Below are 16175 nucleotides of genomic sequence, written 5' to 3' on the forward strand. Positions count from 1 at the left end.
AATTACCTAAGGATTCGGGCCCAAGGTTTCTGAGGCTGGACTGGGCTGGGCTTGGAAAAAGAAACCAGTCCTGAGCCGGAACAAGGACAAGACAGGACAGGAAAAAGGAACAAGCATACACCTCCTCCTCATCTTGTCACCATCCATCACCTTTCTTTTCGTTGCTGGCCGCCCTTTACGTTCTCTTTTACTTACTGGTTTACTCTCCAATTGTGCGCTCCCTACCTACCTTGCTTAACTATCCGTCTCGCGACCACATTCTCCTAATTCCTTTTCCCACGATCGAAACCCGTATCCTCTCACCCCTGTCCTTCCATCCCTTCATTTGGCTCCTTTGTACAGTACTGCGTAACGCGACCAACCTGCCGACCGTGCCGATTTCATTTTTGGATATCATTCGACACTACCTATTCACTGGCCAGTCGACGAATTTAACGAGACTCTGAATGAGAGGCTGAGCTTGGACCTTTCGCGCCAACGTTCCCTTAATTTCGATCAAGACTTCCTGTAAAGTCGTCTCCAGGTAGACGACTGCGAACGACACCATTACTCAACATTGCCATCGCTATGGCCGCGAAATCCGATGACGATGGCTTCTCAGCGCCACATAATTCCCGTTCCGAAGCGGCCCGGCCGCCGAGCATCATTTCTTCTCGAATGACGGACATCGCGAGTGAGGACGGGGACGGGCCAGAGTTGCAAAAGAACAGAATGAGCATTCCTCGAAGTGCGGACATGGGTTCCCGGCCTGATACTGCACGAACGGGAGCATCTTCCAGGGGTCCATGGCAGGGTCAGTCTTTGCGTAACAAGACATATCTTTCTGGCGTACAAGCAAAGAGAGGGAGTGTCGAGAGTTCGACTGCCGGTTCTACAAGTCAAGCGCCAAGTTTATCAAGCAGAAGCCATGTTCCATCGTTGCAGTCGCATGCCTTTTTCCGACCCATGAGCTCGCAGAAATTACAGGCGCAAAGAGGAGGATCGCATCGCCCATCTACAATGAGTCAAATGTCGCCAGCGTCTCCCACCTCACCAACGTCACCAACATCGCCAACGTCACAACAAAGATTCGATGAGCACGGCGAAGCTAGCGGTAGTCAAACACGGCAAAGTATCATATCGAACCCGATTGCGCAACTGCAGCGCCAAACAAGCAATGACGAAAACATGCGATCTCCACCATCCCGAGGCACGGAAATGACGGAACAAGAAACTTTGGACAGAATAACAGCGAATACGAGCCCTAGTCATGGCCATTATCCCGCGGGGAGTTTGACGGATAGTGTTCGTCCTCTTCAACAAGGCAAGACTTCCGATACAGGTCACTTTCAGCATAACATCATTGTGGACAAGAGTTATAAGGACCTACACAACCTGCCCAGCCCGATTAAATCTCCACGGTCGTTTCGATCAAGCTTCCTCATGCCTGGTCGAAGTAACGAAGGCCAGCAAAGTCAGAATCGCAGTACCGAAGGAGCTGAGAAACTCTCTTCGTCCGCATCCTCACCACAGTTCAGACCTGTAGACTCTCATACTGAACGTCATCCCCGTGTCCCTCATAAGTCGAGTCAGAAATCCGATCTCGGACGTGTTCATCAGTATTTCGATGGCAACACAGTATTCTGTCTCGGTGGTCGCTGGCAAAACACAAGAGGGAGACCTGTTAATATTGCGACTGGTATCTTTGTCATCATTCCTTGCGCCCTGTTCTTTGGTTTTGAAGCACCTTGGTTATGGAAGCATGTATCGCCTGCGATACCTATTGTGTTTGCATACCTTGCGTATGTATGTTTCTCTTCATTCATCCACGCCTCCGTTACGGATCCTGGGGTAAGTTTTATCTCTTGCTCAAATCAAGGTGTGTTTCGGCTAATGCTTGTCAGATTCTTCCACGAAATCTTCACCAGTTCCCCCCTGTCGACGACAACGACGACCCTCTCCAACTTAGCCCACCCACAACAGATTGGGCATTGATAAAATCTGCCGAATCATCAACAGCCGCAATGGAAGTTCCGGTTAAGCACTGTAGAACATGCAATATCTGGCGGCCACCCCGTGCCCACCACTGTCGCTTATGCGATAACTGTATTGAGACCCATGATCATCACTGCGTGTGGCTCAACAACTGTGTCGGGAAACGTAACTACCGATATTTCTTTACCTTTGTTACATCCGCAACTATCCTCGCGGCCTATCTCATCGCCACTTCTCTTACACAGATTCTTCTTTACAAGAATCGTGAAGGTGTCTCATTCGGAAAAGCTATCGATCACTTCCGAGTTCCTTTTGCGTTGGTATTCCTTGGGTTTATCTCCTTCCTTTATCCTGCTGCTTTGATGGGATATCACATCTTCCTCATGGCGCGAGGCGAAACGACCAGAGAGTACATGAACTCACACAAGTTTGCTAAGAAGGAGCGTTTCCGGGCATTCTCTCAGGCCAATATGTTCAAGAACTTTATTGTTGTTCTATGCCGCCCTCGACAACCCACATATTATCAGTTCAAAGCGCATTATCATGAAGGCGACCAACGCCTAGGCATTCGAAGAGACAAGCGGCCGAGATCGAGCTCTCAGGGATTGGAAATGCACGACGTCGTCCCTGGAAGTTCTGGTTTCCAAGGCCCAGTGGCTCTGAGAAGTGAACAGAGTCATTAGCCGATGCACTGAAGTAGAATTTTACTCTTGCATTGTAATTGTATTTTCTTTTTTTCAAGATGGCGTAGCTTCTGGGAAGTATTCATCATGTGAGGTGGTCAGGATGATATGATGCCTGTTTCTTTCTTCTTTTATTATACCCTACCTACCTTATGTTAACTAGTCGACCACATTTCATGTATTCATTCCCCTTTTGTTTTTAGCACAGACTCTGGAAAAGTCGGTAACTTATGGTATAGCCACTGACATACGGGCGTTGAGCGGGCATTGACTGGGAAGACGAGCCTTGGCTGTGATACATATCTGAGACTTATTTAGATACCAGTCAGTTTAAGCCACTAGATTCACTTTTCTCACACACCATTTTTGCTTTACATGGAGTGAGTGATGTCCAGAACTTTAATCGAATTAGTAACTGACAAAATAGGGAATGCATTTAAGTTGCCTCTAGATCGGTAACTCTAGAATCGCATATCAAGAGTCCACTAAATGAGTCCCCGGAATGCACGTGGAAATAAACAAGGATAGGCTTTAGTGGGGCGGAGTCTCCGAGTGGATGGCGATAAGACAACCGCCGCTAGCGATAAGAAAAATTTCAAACCGAAATTTAGTAGTGCGCCCAACCTATGAAAGTCGCTTTGTTTTACCTAACATCCATCGTAAGCAGCGTTTTTTCTACGCTCGCTACCTATTTTTCCCTCAAGGGCCTCGTTGGTTTTTGTTGTTCTTTTTTTTCCCCTTCTTATTTCTACTGTCCTCTCCTGGAGCAGTACCTAATAGTCAACGAGGCCCATTAATCGTATATATTTGTTTGCTTATACGAAGAAAACGATAGACGATGCCTCACCCCGTTACGCCGCCGTCGCAGGACCCGACGATGGTATCTAATGAGGCCCCGCCCCCGCCATCTCAAGAAACCATCAACGACCTCCTCAACACAATCTTTACTGCAAAGACCTCGGCCGCTTCGATAGATGCATGCTATGGCCTGTGCGAGATTATCCTCTCTTCGGTTGGCGTTGCCGGCTTGAACGAGTACGGCATAATTGCCGAGATCAAGAAGGCTGCCGCTGATAAGAAGTCGGGTCTTCGTCGCGAGTCCAGTCAGAACCTTCTAGGTGCCGTCTTTGAGCGTTTCCTCCCTCGACAGCCTGTCAGCGAGGTTGTTCTGCTCCTCCAGGATGGCGGTCTTGTCGGCTGCGCTCTCGATGCTCTCTCTGATAAGGGCGCTGTCGTCCGCGAGGCCGCCCAGTATGGCCTCGATGCCGCTTTTGGCATCCTGAGCCCCGAGGCTCTCGTCGCTGGTCTCCTTCCTGCTCTTACCGAGTACCTTTCCAAGAAGACCGGAAAGTGGCAGGGAACCGTTGGCGCCTACAAGCTTCTTCAGAAGATGGCCGATAAGGCTCAAATTTCTATTGGAGGCACCAAAGAGGAGGCTCTTGAGAAGGATATCCTCCGTGAGGCCATGGGTGCTAAGCTCGCTGGCTTGATCCCCATCGTCGAGAATGGCATGCATGACTTGAAGGCAGAGGTCGAGAAGCAAGCCGTCCACACCATGAACTCTCTCACTACCCTTCTCTCCAACGACGATGTTGCTCCTCGTATCCCTCTTCTTATCGATACCATGCAGCACCCTTCTTCTCAGACTCTCCAGAAGGCTATTCACGCTCTGTCTCAGACTACCTTCGTCGCCATCGTCACCTCACCCGTCCTGGCTCTTCTGACCCCTTTCCTCGAGCGATCTCTTAACAACCCCACCACTGCCCAGGAGGTTCTCCGACAGACTGTCGTTATTGTCGAAAACTTGACAAAGTTGGTCCACGACCCCATTGAGGCCCGAACTTTCTTGCCCAAGCTGATCCCTGGTGTCAAGAGCGTTTGCGACCGAGCCTCGCTCCCTGAGGTTCGCGAGATCGCTGAACGTGCCCTCGCCACTATGGAGAAGGCTATGGGTGACGATAAGGACGTTGTCGCTCGTACCGCTGGAGACGATGTAGCCAAGATTCTTGATGAGCAGATCAAGGCCAACGGCGGCCTTGCTGGAAGCCTGGACCTCTGGAAGCAGGCTCGTCCCTATATTTCCGACATGGTTGCTATCGATGTCAACTACCGATTCGTCAATCGCATCTCTGGAAGAATTGCTCCCTACGTCAAGAGTTTCGTGAAGGATGCTGAGGCTCCTCAAAAGATTGCCGACACTATTCAGCAGCATTATGTTGATGAGGACCACCGCCGGTACGGTGTTCCTGAGAAGGAGGACGACGGTGAGGTCGAGATTGTCAACGCCGATTTCTCTCTCGCCTATGGTGGTATGCTGCTCTTGTCACACACCAACCTGCGACTCCTCAAAGGTCACCGATATGGTCTTTGCGGCCGCAACGGTGCTGGAAAGTCTACTCTCATGCGAAGCATTGCTAACGGCAAGCTCGAGGGATTCCCTCCTCAAGACGTTCTCCGTACCTGCTATGTCGAGCACAACCAGGGCGAAGACGCTGACATCAGCATTCTTGAGTTCGTTGCTAAGGACCCTGAGATTGCCACTCAAGGCCGTGAGCGTATCTCTGAGGTTTTGGCCGAGTTCGGCTTCACTGCTGGCCCCGAGGGTCGACAGGCTGAGAGAGTTGGTTCCCTTTCTGGAGGTTGGAAGATGAAGCTGGCTCTGGCCCGAGCTATGCTCCAGCGTGCTGACGTTCTCCTTCTGGACGAACCTACTAACCATCTTGATGTTGCCAACATCGCTTGGCTCGAGAACTACCTCAAGTCTCATCCCGACATCACCAGTCTCATTGTTTCTCACGACTCCGGATTCCTGGACAATGTCACAACTGATATTTACCATTACGAGCCTAACAAGAAGCTGGCTTGTTACAAAGGTAACCTGGCCAATTTCGTTAAGATTCGCCCCGAGGCCAAGAGCTACTACACTCTCTCCGCCTCTACCGTCCAATTCAAGTTCCCTCCTCCTGGTATCCTGACTGGTGTTAAGTCTCAGACTCGTGCTATTATCCGCATGTCCAACGTCTCATACGCTTATCCCGGTGCGACGAAGCCTTCACTGCAGGAAGTCTCTTGTCAATTGAGTCTGTCTTCTCGTGTTGCTATCATTGGCCCCAACGGTGCTGGCAAGTCGACTCTTATCAAGCTCCTTACCGGCGAGACTATCCCTACCACCGGAAAGGTTGAGAAGCACCCCAACCTTCGTATTGGTTATATCAAGCAGCACGCTCTAGAGCACGTTGAGATGCACTTGGAGAAGACCCCTAACCAGTACCTTCAGTGGCGTTACCAGCACGGTGACGACCGTGAGGTTCACATGAAGCAGACTCGTGTTCTGTCAGATGCCGACCGTGCTCAGATGGAAAAGTGGGTTGACTTGAAGGATGGAAAGTCTCCACGCCAGATCGAGTCTCTAGTTGGTCGTTCAAAGTACAAGAAGACCTTCCAATACGAAGTGTAAGTTCTCTTCCATTGTTTTACAACAAAGCGCAATACTAACTTCCAACAGTAAGTGGCGTGGTCTCTTGCCCAAGAACAACACCATGATCTCTCGTGAGACTCTTACCGAGCTTGGATTCGACAAGCTTGTCCAGGAATTCGACGATCACGAGGCTTCCCGAGAGGGTCTTGGTTACCGTGAGCTTCAGCCCAAGGTCATCTCTAAGCATTTTGAGGATCTCGGACTCGACCCTGAGATCGCCAACCACAACGAGATTGGCTCTCTTTCCGGAGGTCAGAAGGTCAAGGTCGTCATTGCTGGAGCCATGTGGAACAACCCCCATCTTCTCGTGCTTGACGAGCCTACCAACTTCTTGGATCGTGACTCCCTTGGTGGTCTTGCAGTTGCTATTCGCGACTTCAAGGGTGGTGTTATCCTGATTTCTCACAATGAAGAGTTTGTCGGTGCCCTTTGCTCTGAGCAATGGCACGTCCGTGATGGCCGTGTTGCCCTTCGAGGAAACGCTGCCGTCAGTCTCGATCGTTTTGAGGACAGCCGTCCCAGCAGTGGCGTCAACAGCACTGCCGCCAGCTCCGTTGTTAGCAGCGCTGTTAACAGCGGTATCGAGGACAACTCGGATATGAAGTTCAAGGCCAGGAAGAAGAAGAAGATGACCAAGAAGGAGCTCAAGGAGCGTGAGGTCCGCCGCAGACTTCGTCACATTGAATGGCTCAATAGCCCTAAGGGTACTCCTCACCCTCCTGACACCGACGACGAGGACAACTAGAAAAGTTCATTGGATTTTTTTGCTCTTATGTGCGTTTTTGTTTTGAGACTATGCGGATATGAACAAGTCTCCACGTTGTGCGGAATCTGGCGGTTGTTTACAAAAGGAGAATGAAGGCATCATCTCATTTATGCATGATGCGGTATCTCGCTATGAAGAATGAATGGTATTTACATACTTAGATAGACCTGAACGGATGGTATAGAGGCGTTGGTTTGGGATAGACGGCTTTGAATCAAGTCAAACTTTCTACAGATTCGCCTCCCTAGTTTTGTGATGATTTTCGATTTTTCAACTACACTGTTCGTTCGCTTATTCACCGAGTGAGACGTAGAATGAGAGCAAATGTCACTGTTGATATCGAGGTGACGGAATATGTATCAATAGAAGTTAATGTTCTAAGCAATAATGATTCGACAATCCACTTCAATTGAACCTCCGTTTTGAATCAGAATTTATCTGTTATTATATATACAGGCAGGCTCTCAAAGCCTAGCCACGAAAACGAATGTTACTGGGTATGATCCTTCTATACTCCGTTGAATCAAGGTCTGATGTAAAGACAGTACAAAAGAAAGAAAAGGAATAGACATGCTTTTGGGGCGGTACATGAACCAGAACTACCATGAAAAGGTCATAAGGGCAGGATTCAATGCCAAAGGCAGGATGAGATGGCTTCCAGCGACAGTGGCCATGGGCAGGATTGCAACAAAGTCGTTGATCCGCCAATAATGAGGAATGAAGTCAGCGGTAGCCATTATGATGAGACCGACAATGGCCAGCAAAGACAATGTCATAGAGACACGGAACTAGTGTAATTTGTTAGCATGTGACCGTAATAGATGTTGATGGAGAAAACTTACCTTCTTCAAGACCTTGGGAACCTCAATGAAGAAGTTGGAGAATTCAGCCTCCTTAGACGTGGAGCCCCAGCTCATGTCAATCTCAAACATGTGTGCCAAAAGAGCCTGGCTCACGTGAAGAGAAAGGCCACCAAGGAAAACAGCCAGCATAAGAGTCCACTTGAAGTTCTCGTAAATGGCATAGCCCAGAGTTCGCTCGCCAGAGCGATATCTCATGATAGCAAGTGCGAGGTTACCGAGTCCGTTGAACACAAGGATGATAGAGAACCACACCTGCCACGAGTCAAGGTAGTACTTATCGAGATATCCATTGAACCAACCCATCAGGAAGTAGTTGGCAGTGGTCATGATCCAGGCAGCTCCAATAGCATAGTAAGTACCGATGTAAGAAACAACAGTGATCTTGGAAGTGAAACGAATGTTGGAAAAGCAGAAGCGGCGAAAGAGGGGCGTAAAAGGACCGCGCCATAACCAAGTGCGGATAGGGTTGAAGAGCAGCTCGTTGCAGCCAAATGCGTATTTTTCCCATCGAGCAAGTTCGTCGTAGACGGTCAGAGACACCCCCTCCTTGAAGCCATCGCCGGCCCAAGCAGCGAGACGGATGATGTAGCCATTGCACTGAAGACGAAGAGACATGTCGAAATCCTCCGAGACGTGACTTTCGGACCAGAACTTGTCATAACCATCCTCATCTTGGTAAGCAACTTGCTGAATAGCAGACCAGCGAAGGATGGCATTGTGGCCGACGAAGGGAGCAACATCGCCGTTGGAGACAGTGAAACGAATAGCAGTGTAGATAAGATCGGTGAAGAAGGTGATGCCGTTCTCGAAATAGGTGTGGACAACTTGCATAACACCAGAAGAGAATTGCATGATGCCGACATCAGGAGACTGCTCCATCTCAGAGACAGAGTCAAGGAGGCAATCAGTAGGAACACGAGTATCAGAATCAATGAGAAGGATATAGTCGCCAACGCGGATGTTTCCATCAGCCCAAGCCCGGCCATTCTCCTCGAGGACATCTTTGAGAGCCTGCTCGTAAGCAAGGGCTTCATCAGACTGGCTCCAATCGGCAGGGCGCTTGATGAGCTGTAGGCGCTCTTCGACTTTGCAAGAAATCATGAGGCCAAAGTTCATGTTTGAAGCCTTTTTGAACTTGCCCTTCCGGATAAAGCCATCCTCGCCGTGTTTGGGTCGTGCAACCCAGCCAATGCTGTTGTCGGCATAGAAGTCGATACGGGCATCACGTTCCTCTTCGCTGAGGAGCTGAAGGCCATCGTCGTTAATGAACATATTGGCAGAACCACCCTGCAGTTCATAGGTTGACATGGCCTGCTTTATGGACTTGACGGTAGGAAGAATGACGGCATTCAGACCCTCCTTGTAGACAGGACACTGGATGGTGATATGAGGCAAAGTGGCTCCCTGGAGTCTTCGTGGCGGGCGTGCTGAATAGAACTTGGAGTTGATAGTCAGTTGGCGAATTGGACCAAAGATTTGTGCCAAACAACCAACAATGACTTGGGCGAAGAAAAGAGAGAAGAATATTTGGATCGGGAAGAGAGCGACGAGACCAAGTCGCTTGTAGTCACCATCGATGGCTATCTCCACGGCCAGCTGCCTCCACGCAGCTCCAAGGGAGGCCATGACGAGGAGGAGTGTAAGGGAAACAAGGACAGCATTCTGCAGGTGAACTGGTCGAGATTCCGGCTTGATCTCACCACTCTCTTCATCAATCTCGTACTCCGCCGCAATAGTAGAGTCTCTCTCATCTTCATCAATTGACTGGCCAGAGTTCCATACCAGCTCCATAAGCTCTGATTCGATAATCTTGGCGCGCGCCATCAAGTTCAGTGCATCATCATCCCAGACAACCAGAAGACCATCTGAAGCAATGAAAGCCGCGAACTGATGTTTACGAGCTCGGGGGAGGTCATTTACTGTAGGCAGAATCTGCACACGAAGGCCGTTCATCAATGGAACATCCACTGCATCAGGAGACCATTGGAGGAAGGTCTTGATGACACGAGAGTTGACAGTCATCGCACACTGAGATATATGTCAGTAATCACTCTTGCCATAGGAAAACAAGTTGTACATACCTGAACATTAAGAGCCGTGCAAGCGATTGCAAAAGGAGATTGTCCCAATTGAGGTGGGCAAGCCATATACTGGCCCCGAGACTTGCGAAGAAGAACGCCCTCAATTTCACCAGAGCCATCCCCAACCCAGAGTTGAGAGCATTGCTGCTGGTACAGGTAGTTGACCATAACCTCATGCTTGATATCATCGAGAAGATTGCTGTTCCCTGATTTGGATGACGGTGCAATTGAAGGAGGGCCTGCAGTGAACTTGGGCCCAGCTGCTGAATGTAGCTCTACTACGGCAGCAGGAGGAATCTTCTCCTCGATGATTGGGGCATGAAGGGACATTGATGGCCGGTGGCTAGGCCTCCTGGGAGGAGGTCCTATCGGTGTCTGAGGCGGGATATCCGCCTTGAAGTAACTGCCGATACCCATCTTGACGGTGCTTGTCGAAGACTTGGCAAGTACAAAAGCAAGATTCTAAAAGACTGTGCGTCTAGGGACAAAGCCCGCTGTAGAACAACCCTAAGAAGTCGTATATGAAGAACAAGAAGTCTGTTACTGGGCTGTCTTGAAGATCTGTGCAGAAGCAATTCCGCGTATATGGATTTTGTTGGAAGGACTGTGAAGTTTCAAAGACTCATAACCATGAATATCTCTATCAAAGAAAGACAGGTTAAAGGAGTGACAGGAAGTTGCACCTATTGAGCGAATGACAGAAGAAAGAATGGATGGAGTGAAGGATCGAAGGATCGTGGTGAGTGAAGGTCTGAGATGAGAGGATCAAACCTCAGAGAGTGCAACTACTGGTTCAATTAAACAAACTTGTTTGAGCTTCAGTGTTTAAGTTTCTGCGCCAGACTCAGCCAAGGAATCGGGGACAAGCATATTAAAGTTTTCTTCTCTTGCCCGGAGGAAGAACCAGTATGCGGCGACCACGCCACTGCGGCTAGATAGCGAGACAATGAGGTCGGGCATCGCGACAGAAGCTGTAAGAAGCGGATCATGGGCATCCACTTGGAGGACCACGACTAGACCCTAGGCAAGCCTCACGACCAACGTCGAGCCGGACAGCCCTAGGTCTAGATGGAATAGCGCGCAAGAAGCGGAGGGGTGACGATTATGTTGGAGCCATAAAGTGTGGCTAGAGGATCCCAGACTGTTGGTCTTGGTGTAGGCGTGTCTCAGACTAGTCGACCGGGGTCCAGCGCATGGCTCAAGAGATTGTCCCGGGTGGCTGGAAACGAGACAAGTCCATGTGGGCACAAAGCTTGTTGTTAGCATTTTGTCGTTCTGAAACCTAACCGATACCTCATCCAGCTCGTGAATGCCAAGCTTGAATCGAGAGCCGAGCCTATTATCACGGATCTTCAAACAAGAGGATCAATAGGGACGACCCATATCAGGAAGTCAGAACGTAATAATGTGGCAAGTACTGCCTTTCTTGGACCGTGCCACTTGGATCTAAAGAATTTATGTACTGTAAGTGGCGTCTGATTCTGCAAACCGGTTGAAGCGGGAGAGCCGGAACCTGTAAACACGGGTGAACCTGTAGGGTGACGGGACCATGAAGTTGTGGATGAGCGATTCCATATCGATCCATAGCCTGCTTATCATAAAGAGGCCTCTTTATTTAGTTACAGCTGTATTTTTGATATCGAGACCATCTTTTGCTTCCCACTATCACGAGTTTCGATGGTGTTGGTGTTTTGGTTGAGTGCAGTCACATTCAGCTGAGGTGGAATTGCGGATAAAGTATGTTCTGTATTAGGCCTAGAGGGATCTTAGAGATAAACCAATCACATACTCGCATTTCACGATTGATACGCAAATTGGGCAAGCGGGATAGATCTGTCCCTCCCTTAGTGTCACTGTGACAGCTTCAGTGGCGTGGTGTGGCTTGTTTGTGAGCTCCGGGAAAGGGAAGGCGGCCACAATGTTTGTTAGTAGGAAATGCAGTCTGATGTGGAGACAGGAGCATACGAGCCTGTACCTGCATCGGCTTGAATTGATGCAGGAACAAAAGCCTTGACTGTGTATTGCCTCACTTTGACCTATCAACTTACAGCCGGCAACTTGGATTTAATAACAGCTTCATACTACCAACGCAACATACCTTATTACAAACAGAAGTATCCTCCATTATTAATCGGGGTCGGGAGTTACGCTTACTCGGTACTGCCCACATTTATTGTCATCATACATTCCTCCCCAGTACCAAACCGGCCGACCCAGAGTCTACTATTGTCTGTGGCTTTAATGGCTGCAAACTTCGCGCCGTCCCGAGAGTAATGAATGGCATAAGGAATGCATCGAATGTCCCTGGCGAGTCGCGAATCGAAGCCTTGGTTAAAGTGCTTTTGTTGCCGACCTGAACCGGCCTCTCACTCATCAATAGGCCATCAATGCAGATGGCCTAGACCCTTGCGGCATCCTAGCGATCGAGATTCTACTTATCAGTTATCACTACTAACCATCGCAGAAAGACGGTTGGCACAAGAGTCAGTTTGCCAAGATAGCCATCCTCTGCAGGTCCCCGCCCAAGAGCTCCTACAGCTGAAGACTGCTTCTCCATCTTCAGTCCCATTTGTTGCTCGAGTGCCGATGTGTTTCGGCACACTTGGCACATCCGAGCTCACATATCACACCCCCGCACTTCTGTCATTTTGCTTTAACATGTTTCACACATTTGTCGATCATATCTCAGCCATCAATAGATCTAAAGTGTTGAGCCTTGAAATCTATATTTGGTTCCCTCGTTCTCGGATGACGAATTACCAAACTTGAATAGTGAAGATGGGATTAGGACTTCCTTAGGCAGTGGAAACGGTATCAAAATCATATCATGGACATTTTCCGTCCTCTCCGCTCTGAAGTAGAACGGCTACTTGGCTCAAAATCAAAATCTTCCGCCTTAGACTCTTTTTTTCACTTACACGCCTTGGCTCTCTTCTACTGGCTTTCCCCTCGTCTATTTACCCAGTGACAAGACTCTAAGCACTACATGAGTCTGCAGCGATTCAGCTTTACCGAAACTAACAGTAGCTGTTGGCTCTGTGACAATGCCTCATCAAGCACACAACCTTATACTTATCTTGAAGAGAAGCGACGAGTCTCTATACCGATGGGCGTTGAATCTTGATGCAAACCGTGATGTGTACTGGAGTTATATGACGGTTCTGTATCTGAAACTATCACTCTCTGATCAATTAGTTACCGTTATTGAATTCTGATTCACCTGTTATAGCCCTCATATTGCAGATCTTCTTCTGGTACCTTGAGCTAATACCAGTCGTAAGCGCACCGCAACGTTCATATGATCCGGATCTGGATTGGTTTCCTACACTCGAGCCAGAACTCACTGCAACTCTCATGGTCAATTTGAACTCTTTTCGACGTTATTGTACTAGCCTGATAGATTCACTGGTGGACTTAGGACCCCTCTACGCTTCCCGAAGTTCGGCGCCTCCGCCTTCGACATGTTAGTAGAATCTCGTTCCGCAGACCCGGTTCAAACACCACCAACAATTCATTACAAATACCAAGATACGTATAGCCTTGGCACGAGACGCCTTCACACACCCATGCAGAACGCAGTCAGAAGGTCAGAGCTCGGCGGCTCCTATCCTACGGGCCGAAGAGGCAGTGTTGTGGTCACAACCAGCCTTTGTGGCCATTAACTCGTCTCTATCGAAGTTTGATCGTATTGCCTGACACGCTGAATTCCTCAATGCTATTGTAATCCACCATACTTGAGTCATGGTTGTGAGAAAACAGAAGATCAGATATGAATCAGTTACCTATGGGTGGGCAGCTGAAGCAAACATCTCGGTAGCCTGAGTAGCTCGTGATTCATTACACAGGACTTTATCCGAAAAGCTGGACATGAATGGTCTTGGTACCGCTCAGCTTACTCATAAAGCCAATGGACACGAACTGCAGTGTTAATCTGATCCCCAAGGGTTCGTAAAAAGATTTCTAAACGCCAAGTTGTAAAAGCGGCTGTTGATACATAATGTGAGTTAACACAAAGGTAGTACAAGGGATGGGAATTTTTGAAACCATGCACTTGAATCTTGGTGTCTAAATGCCGTAAAGATGGAGTCAGACATGTTATGAGACACGCGTATTGACTATGTGTTAAACGGTGAAGGTATGGTGGAACTTGCATGGCATCCTTTTCGTTTAAATTCAACTCTATTAAAAAAGGAACTTCCTCAGATCGAAAGATTTGTACCGTAAAACTAGCCTCAAAGTGATATATTCAATCTAAATCTCTCTCATCAAACAATGTTCTCACCTGGATCGCTGCTCAGTACTTTGTTCTCATTTTCATAGATCCTCATTGCCATTGCACTGTTGCATCATGATTACTCGGCTAACTTCAAGCTGTGGTTGTGTCCAAGTTGGATACCACTGCTCTCTTGCATCCCAAAAGTCCTTTTTAGCCGTTGGCGAGGCATCGTACCATGGCTTCTCAGACTTTCCATCCTCAAACCACCCGTTCGTGCCGCCCACGGCGACATTGAGGATGAGGTAAAACTCCTGATCGAATGGCGCGTTCACATTAGGTGAGACAGTCCATGGATCAGTGAGCCGGGTGCCATTCTGATCCACGTCGGGGAACCCCCCTCGTTTATACATGGGCTTCTTGAAGTTGGTGTATGTGACTTGGAGGAGTCGGGTGTTGACATAAGTGAAGAGATATTTTTCAGACCACTCCAAGCCAAACATGTTGAAACCAGCGCTATAGGTGGTGTGAAGGGCCTTTCGCTTGTTGTTGGTCTTCCACCAGCCATCGTTGGCAGAGTTGGGACCCCAGTGTAGCGCCGAGGAAACAATGTCGTTTCCGCCCTGTTTGTACGTCCAATTGTTTCCGCGTGATTCAATGATGTCGATCTCGCCAGATCTCGGCCAGGCACCGTAGACACTCTGCCTTGGGAGCATCCAAATAGCAGGCCAGAGCCAGTCACCTTCAGGGAGCTTGGCGGTGACCTCGATACGGCCGTACCTAATATTGGCACCCTTCTTGGTGTTGATACGACCAGATCGCGCGGGAGGAACCACGCTGTTATTTCCAGCAGTCAAGTTGGTGGAGGTAACACAGTTCGACCAGACTTTAGAGGTGCAAGTGCCGGCCTTGAGAAGGTTGATGACGTTGTTCTTCTGCATTAACTTGGGATCCTGCAAAGTCGCCTTAATGATGAGTTTGCCATTTTCGACATAGACGTTCTCGTCTGTGTTTGTTGTCTGCTCGAATTGGCCATTTCTATGAGAGTTAGCCGTGTAAGCGAAAAAGAGACATCATGATTCAACATACCCATAGCCACCAACTTCGACTTCCTTAGTCCAAATGTTGGGGTTCAGACCTTGGCTGAAATCCTCGTCCATAACAAGACAATACTTGTTCTTGACTACGCTTCGAATGCCATCCCAGACAAGAAAGCCAGAACCCACGAGGCCGAGGAAGATTGCAAGAATGGGAAAGATGGTCACCCATTTTTCTTTGGGGTTGGTTTTTTCCAGCCACGGTTTCTCAACCTCGCCTGGCTTCACTCTCCTTGAGTGAAAGTATCGATTTCGCTCGTCGATTTGAGTTCCTGAGCCAGATGTAGATTCAGACTCTGAGGCAGGGCTCGAGTACTCTGGAATACTGAACATGCCGCCGTGGCCACCTGAACCTGAGCCTCGTCCAGGGTCGGTACTGTGGCGGTATCCTGTTGAGGTTGCCTCATGAGGGCCACTGGCGTCCATAGACCTTCGTGACATATCAGTCGGGCCAGGGCCGTCATGCCCGCCGTAACTACTTTTTCGATATGGGTTATTCATGTCAAACAAGCAGGTGAGAAATGAGATTCAAGTGAATAAAACTGAAGAGGCTGGATTTGTTTAGAAGGGAGAAGTCTTGTGATAAGATTCAACACCACAGTGACATTCATGATCCATGGTGATTTGGGCTAGTCAGGAACCAATATAAGGTAAGGAATGAATAGCTAGTCAAGGAGAAAGCCAAATTCAGATTTTTCTTTCATGCCAGAAATCGCACAATGGGATCACGTATCGAATTCATTGGCTAAGGGGGAAGATCTGGCGGATGATAGAGAATTGTGGCACTGAGAAGAGGAAAGGCTAAGCCCAGTCAAGCTGAACATGATGAAGCCATCACTGTATGGAGAGATCGAGAACGGGGTTGATCCGCTGATTGCTTGGCAAGACAAAGACGAGTTGCTAAGAACGGGATGAGATGGATTGTAAGTCGATCGGATTAGGTATAGGTACAGTGTTAAGTAGGTAGACACTGTGCAATCTGGTCGTGTATATCACTGTGCGTTGTTTCGAAAACACTGT

At 48.7% G+C, this 16175-nt stretch overlaps 4 protein-coding genes across 4 annotated transcripts; 2 read left to right on the top strand and 2 right to left on the bottom strand.

Moving 5' to 3' along the window:
* Positions 1-567: 567 nt before the first annotated feature.
* On the top strand, positions 568-2657 carry FOIG_02356 (palmitoyltransferase ERF2; the record flags this gene model as incomplete). Its single annotated transcript, XM_031199649.1, has 2 exons — positions 568-1830; positions 1884-2657. The coding sequence occupies 2 exons, from the start codon at positions 568-570 to the stop codon at positions 2655-2657; spliced, it is 2037 nt and encodes a 678-aa protein (XP_031071686.1).
* An 838-nt stretch (positions 2658-3495) lies between these two features.
* Positions 3496-6880, top strand: FOIG_02357 (elongation factor 3; the record flags this gene model as incomplete). The annotated part of the gene is made up of 2 exons (XM_031199650.1): positions 3496-6110; positions 6163-6880. 2 exons carry the CDS (start codon positions 3496-3498, stop codon positions 6878-6880), a joined length of 3333 nt encoding a protein of 1110 aa, XP_031071687.1.
* A 346-nt stretch (positions 6881-7226) lies between these two features.
* On the bottom strand, positions 7227-11220 carry FOIG_02358 (uncharacterized protein). Its single transcript, XM_031199651.1, has 3 exons — positions 9846-11220; positions 7744-9792; positions 7227-7689 (listed from the first exon to the last, which is right to left on the bottom strand). The coding sequence occupies exons 1-3, from the start codon at positions 10260-10262 to the stop codon at positions 7501-7503; spliced, it is 2655 nt and encodes an 884-aa protein (XP_031071688.1). The 5' UTR covers positions 10263-11220; the 3' UTR covers positions 7227-7500.
* Positions 11221-13985: 2765 nt separating this feature from the next.
* On the bottom strand, positions 13986-16035 carry FOIG_02359 (uncharacterized protein). Its single transcript, XM_031199652.1, has 2 exons — positions 15148-16035; positions 13986-15096 (listed from the first exon to the last, which is right to left on the bottom strand). Exons 1-2 carry the CDS (start codon positions 15654-15656, stop codon positions 14160-14162), a joined length of 1446 nt encoding a protein of 481 aa, XP_031071689.1. The 5' UTR covers positions 15657-16035; the 3' UTR covers positions 13986-14159.
* Between the last annotated feature and the right edge of the window lie 140 nt (positions 16036-16175).

The sequence above is a fragment of the Fusarium odoratissimum genome (assembly GCF_000260195.1).
Source record: "Fusarium odoratissimum NRRL 54006 unplaced genomic scaffold supercont1.2, whole genome shotgun sequence".
NCBI classification, from domain to species: domain Eukaryota; kingdom Fungi; phylum Ascomycota; class Sordariomycetes; order Hypocreales; family Nectriaceae; genus Fusarium; species Fusarium odoratissimum.

Coding starts and splice junctions, on each gene's coding strand:
- FOIG_02358 (XM_031199651.1), bottom strand. CDS start 10,262: ATGGGTATCGGCAGTTACTTCAAGGCGGATATCCCGCCTCAGACACCG. Junction 9,793..9,845: donor GCACGGCTCTTAATGTTCAG/GTATGTACAACT, acceptor CATATATCTCAG/TGTGCGATGACTGTCAACTC. Junction 7,690..7,743: donor TTCCCAAGGTCTTGAAGAAG/GTAAGTTTTCTC, acceptor AAATTACACTAG/TTCCGTGTCTCTATGACATT.
- FOIG_02359 (XM_031199652.1), bottom strand. CDS start 15,656: ATGAATAACCCATATCGAAAAAGTAGTTACGGCGGGCATGACGGCCCT. Junction 15,097..15,147: donor GTCGAAGTTGGTGGCTATGG/GTATGTTGAATC, acceptor TAACTCTCATAG/AAATGGCCAATTCGAGCAGA.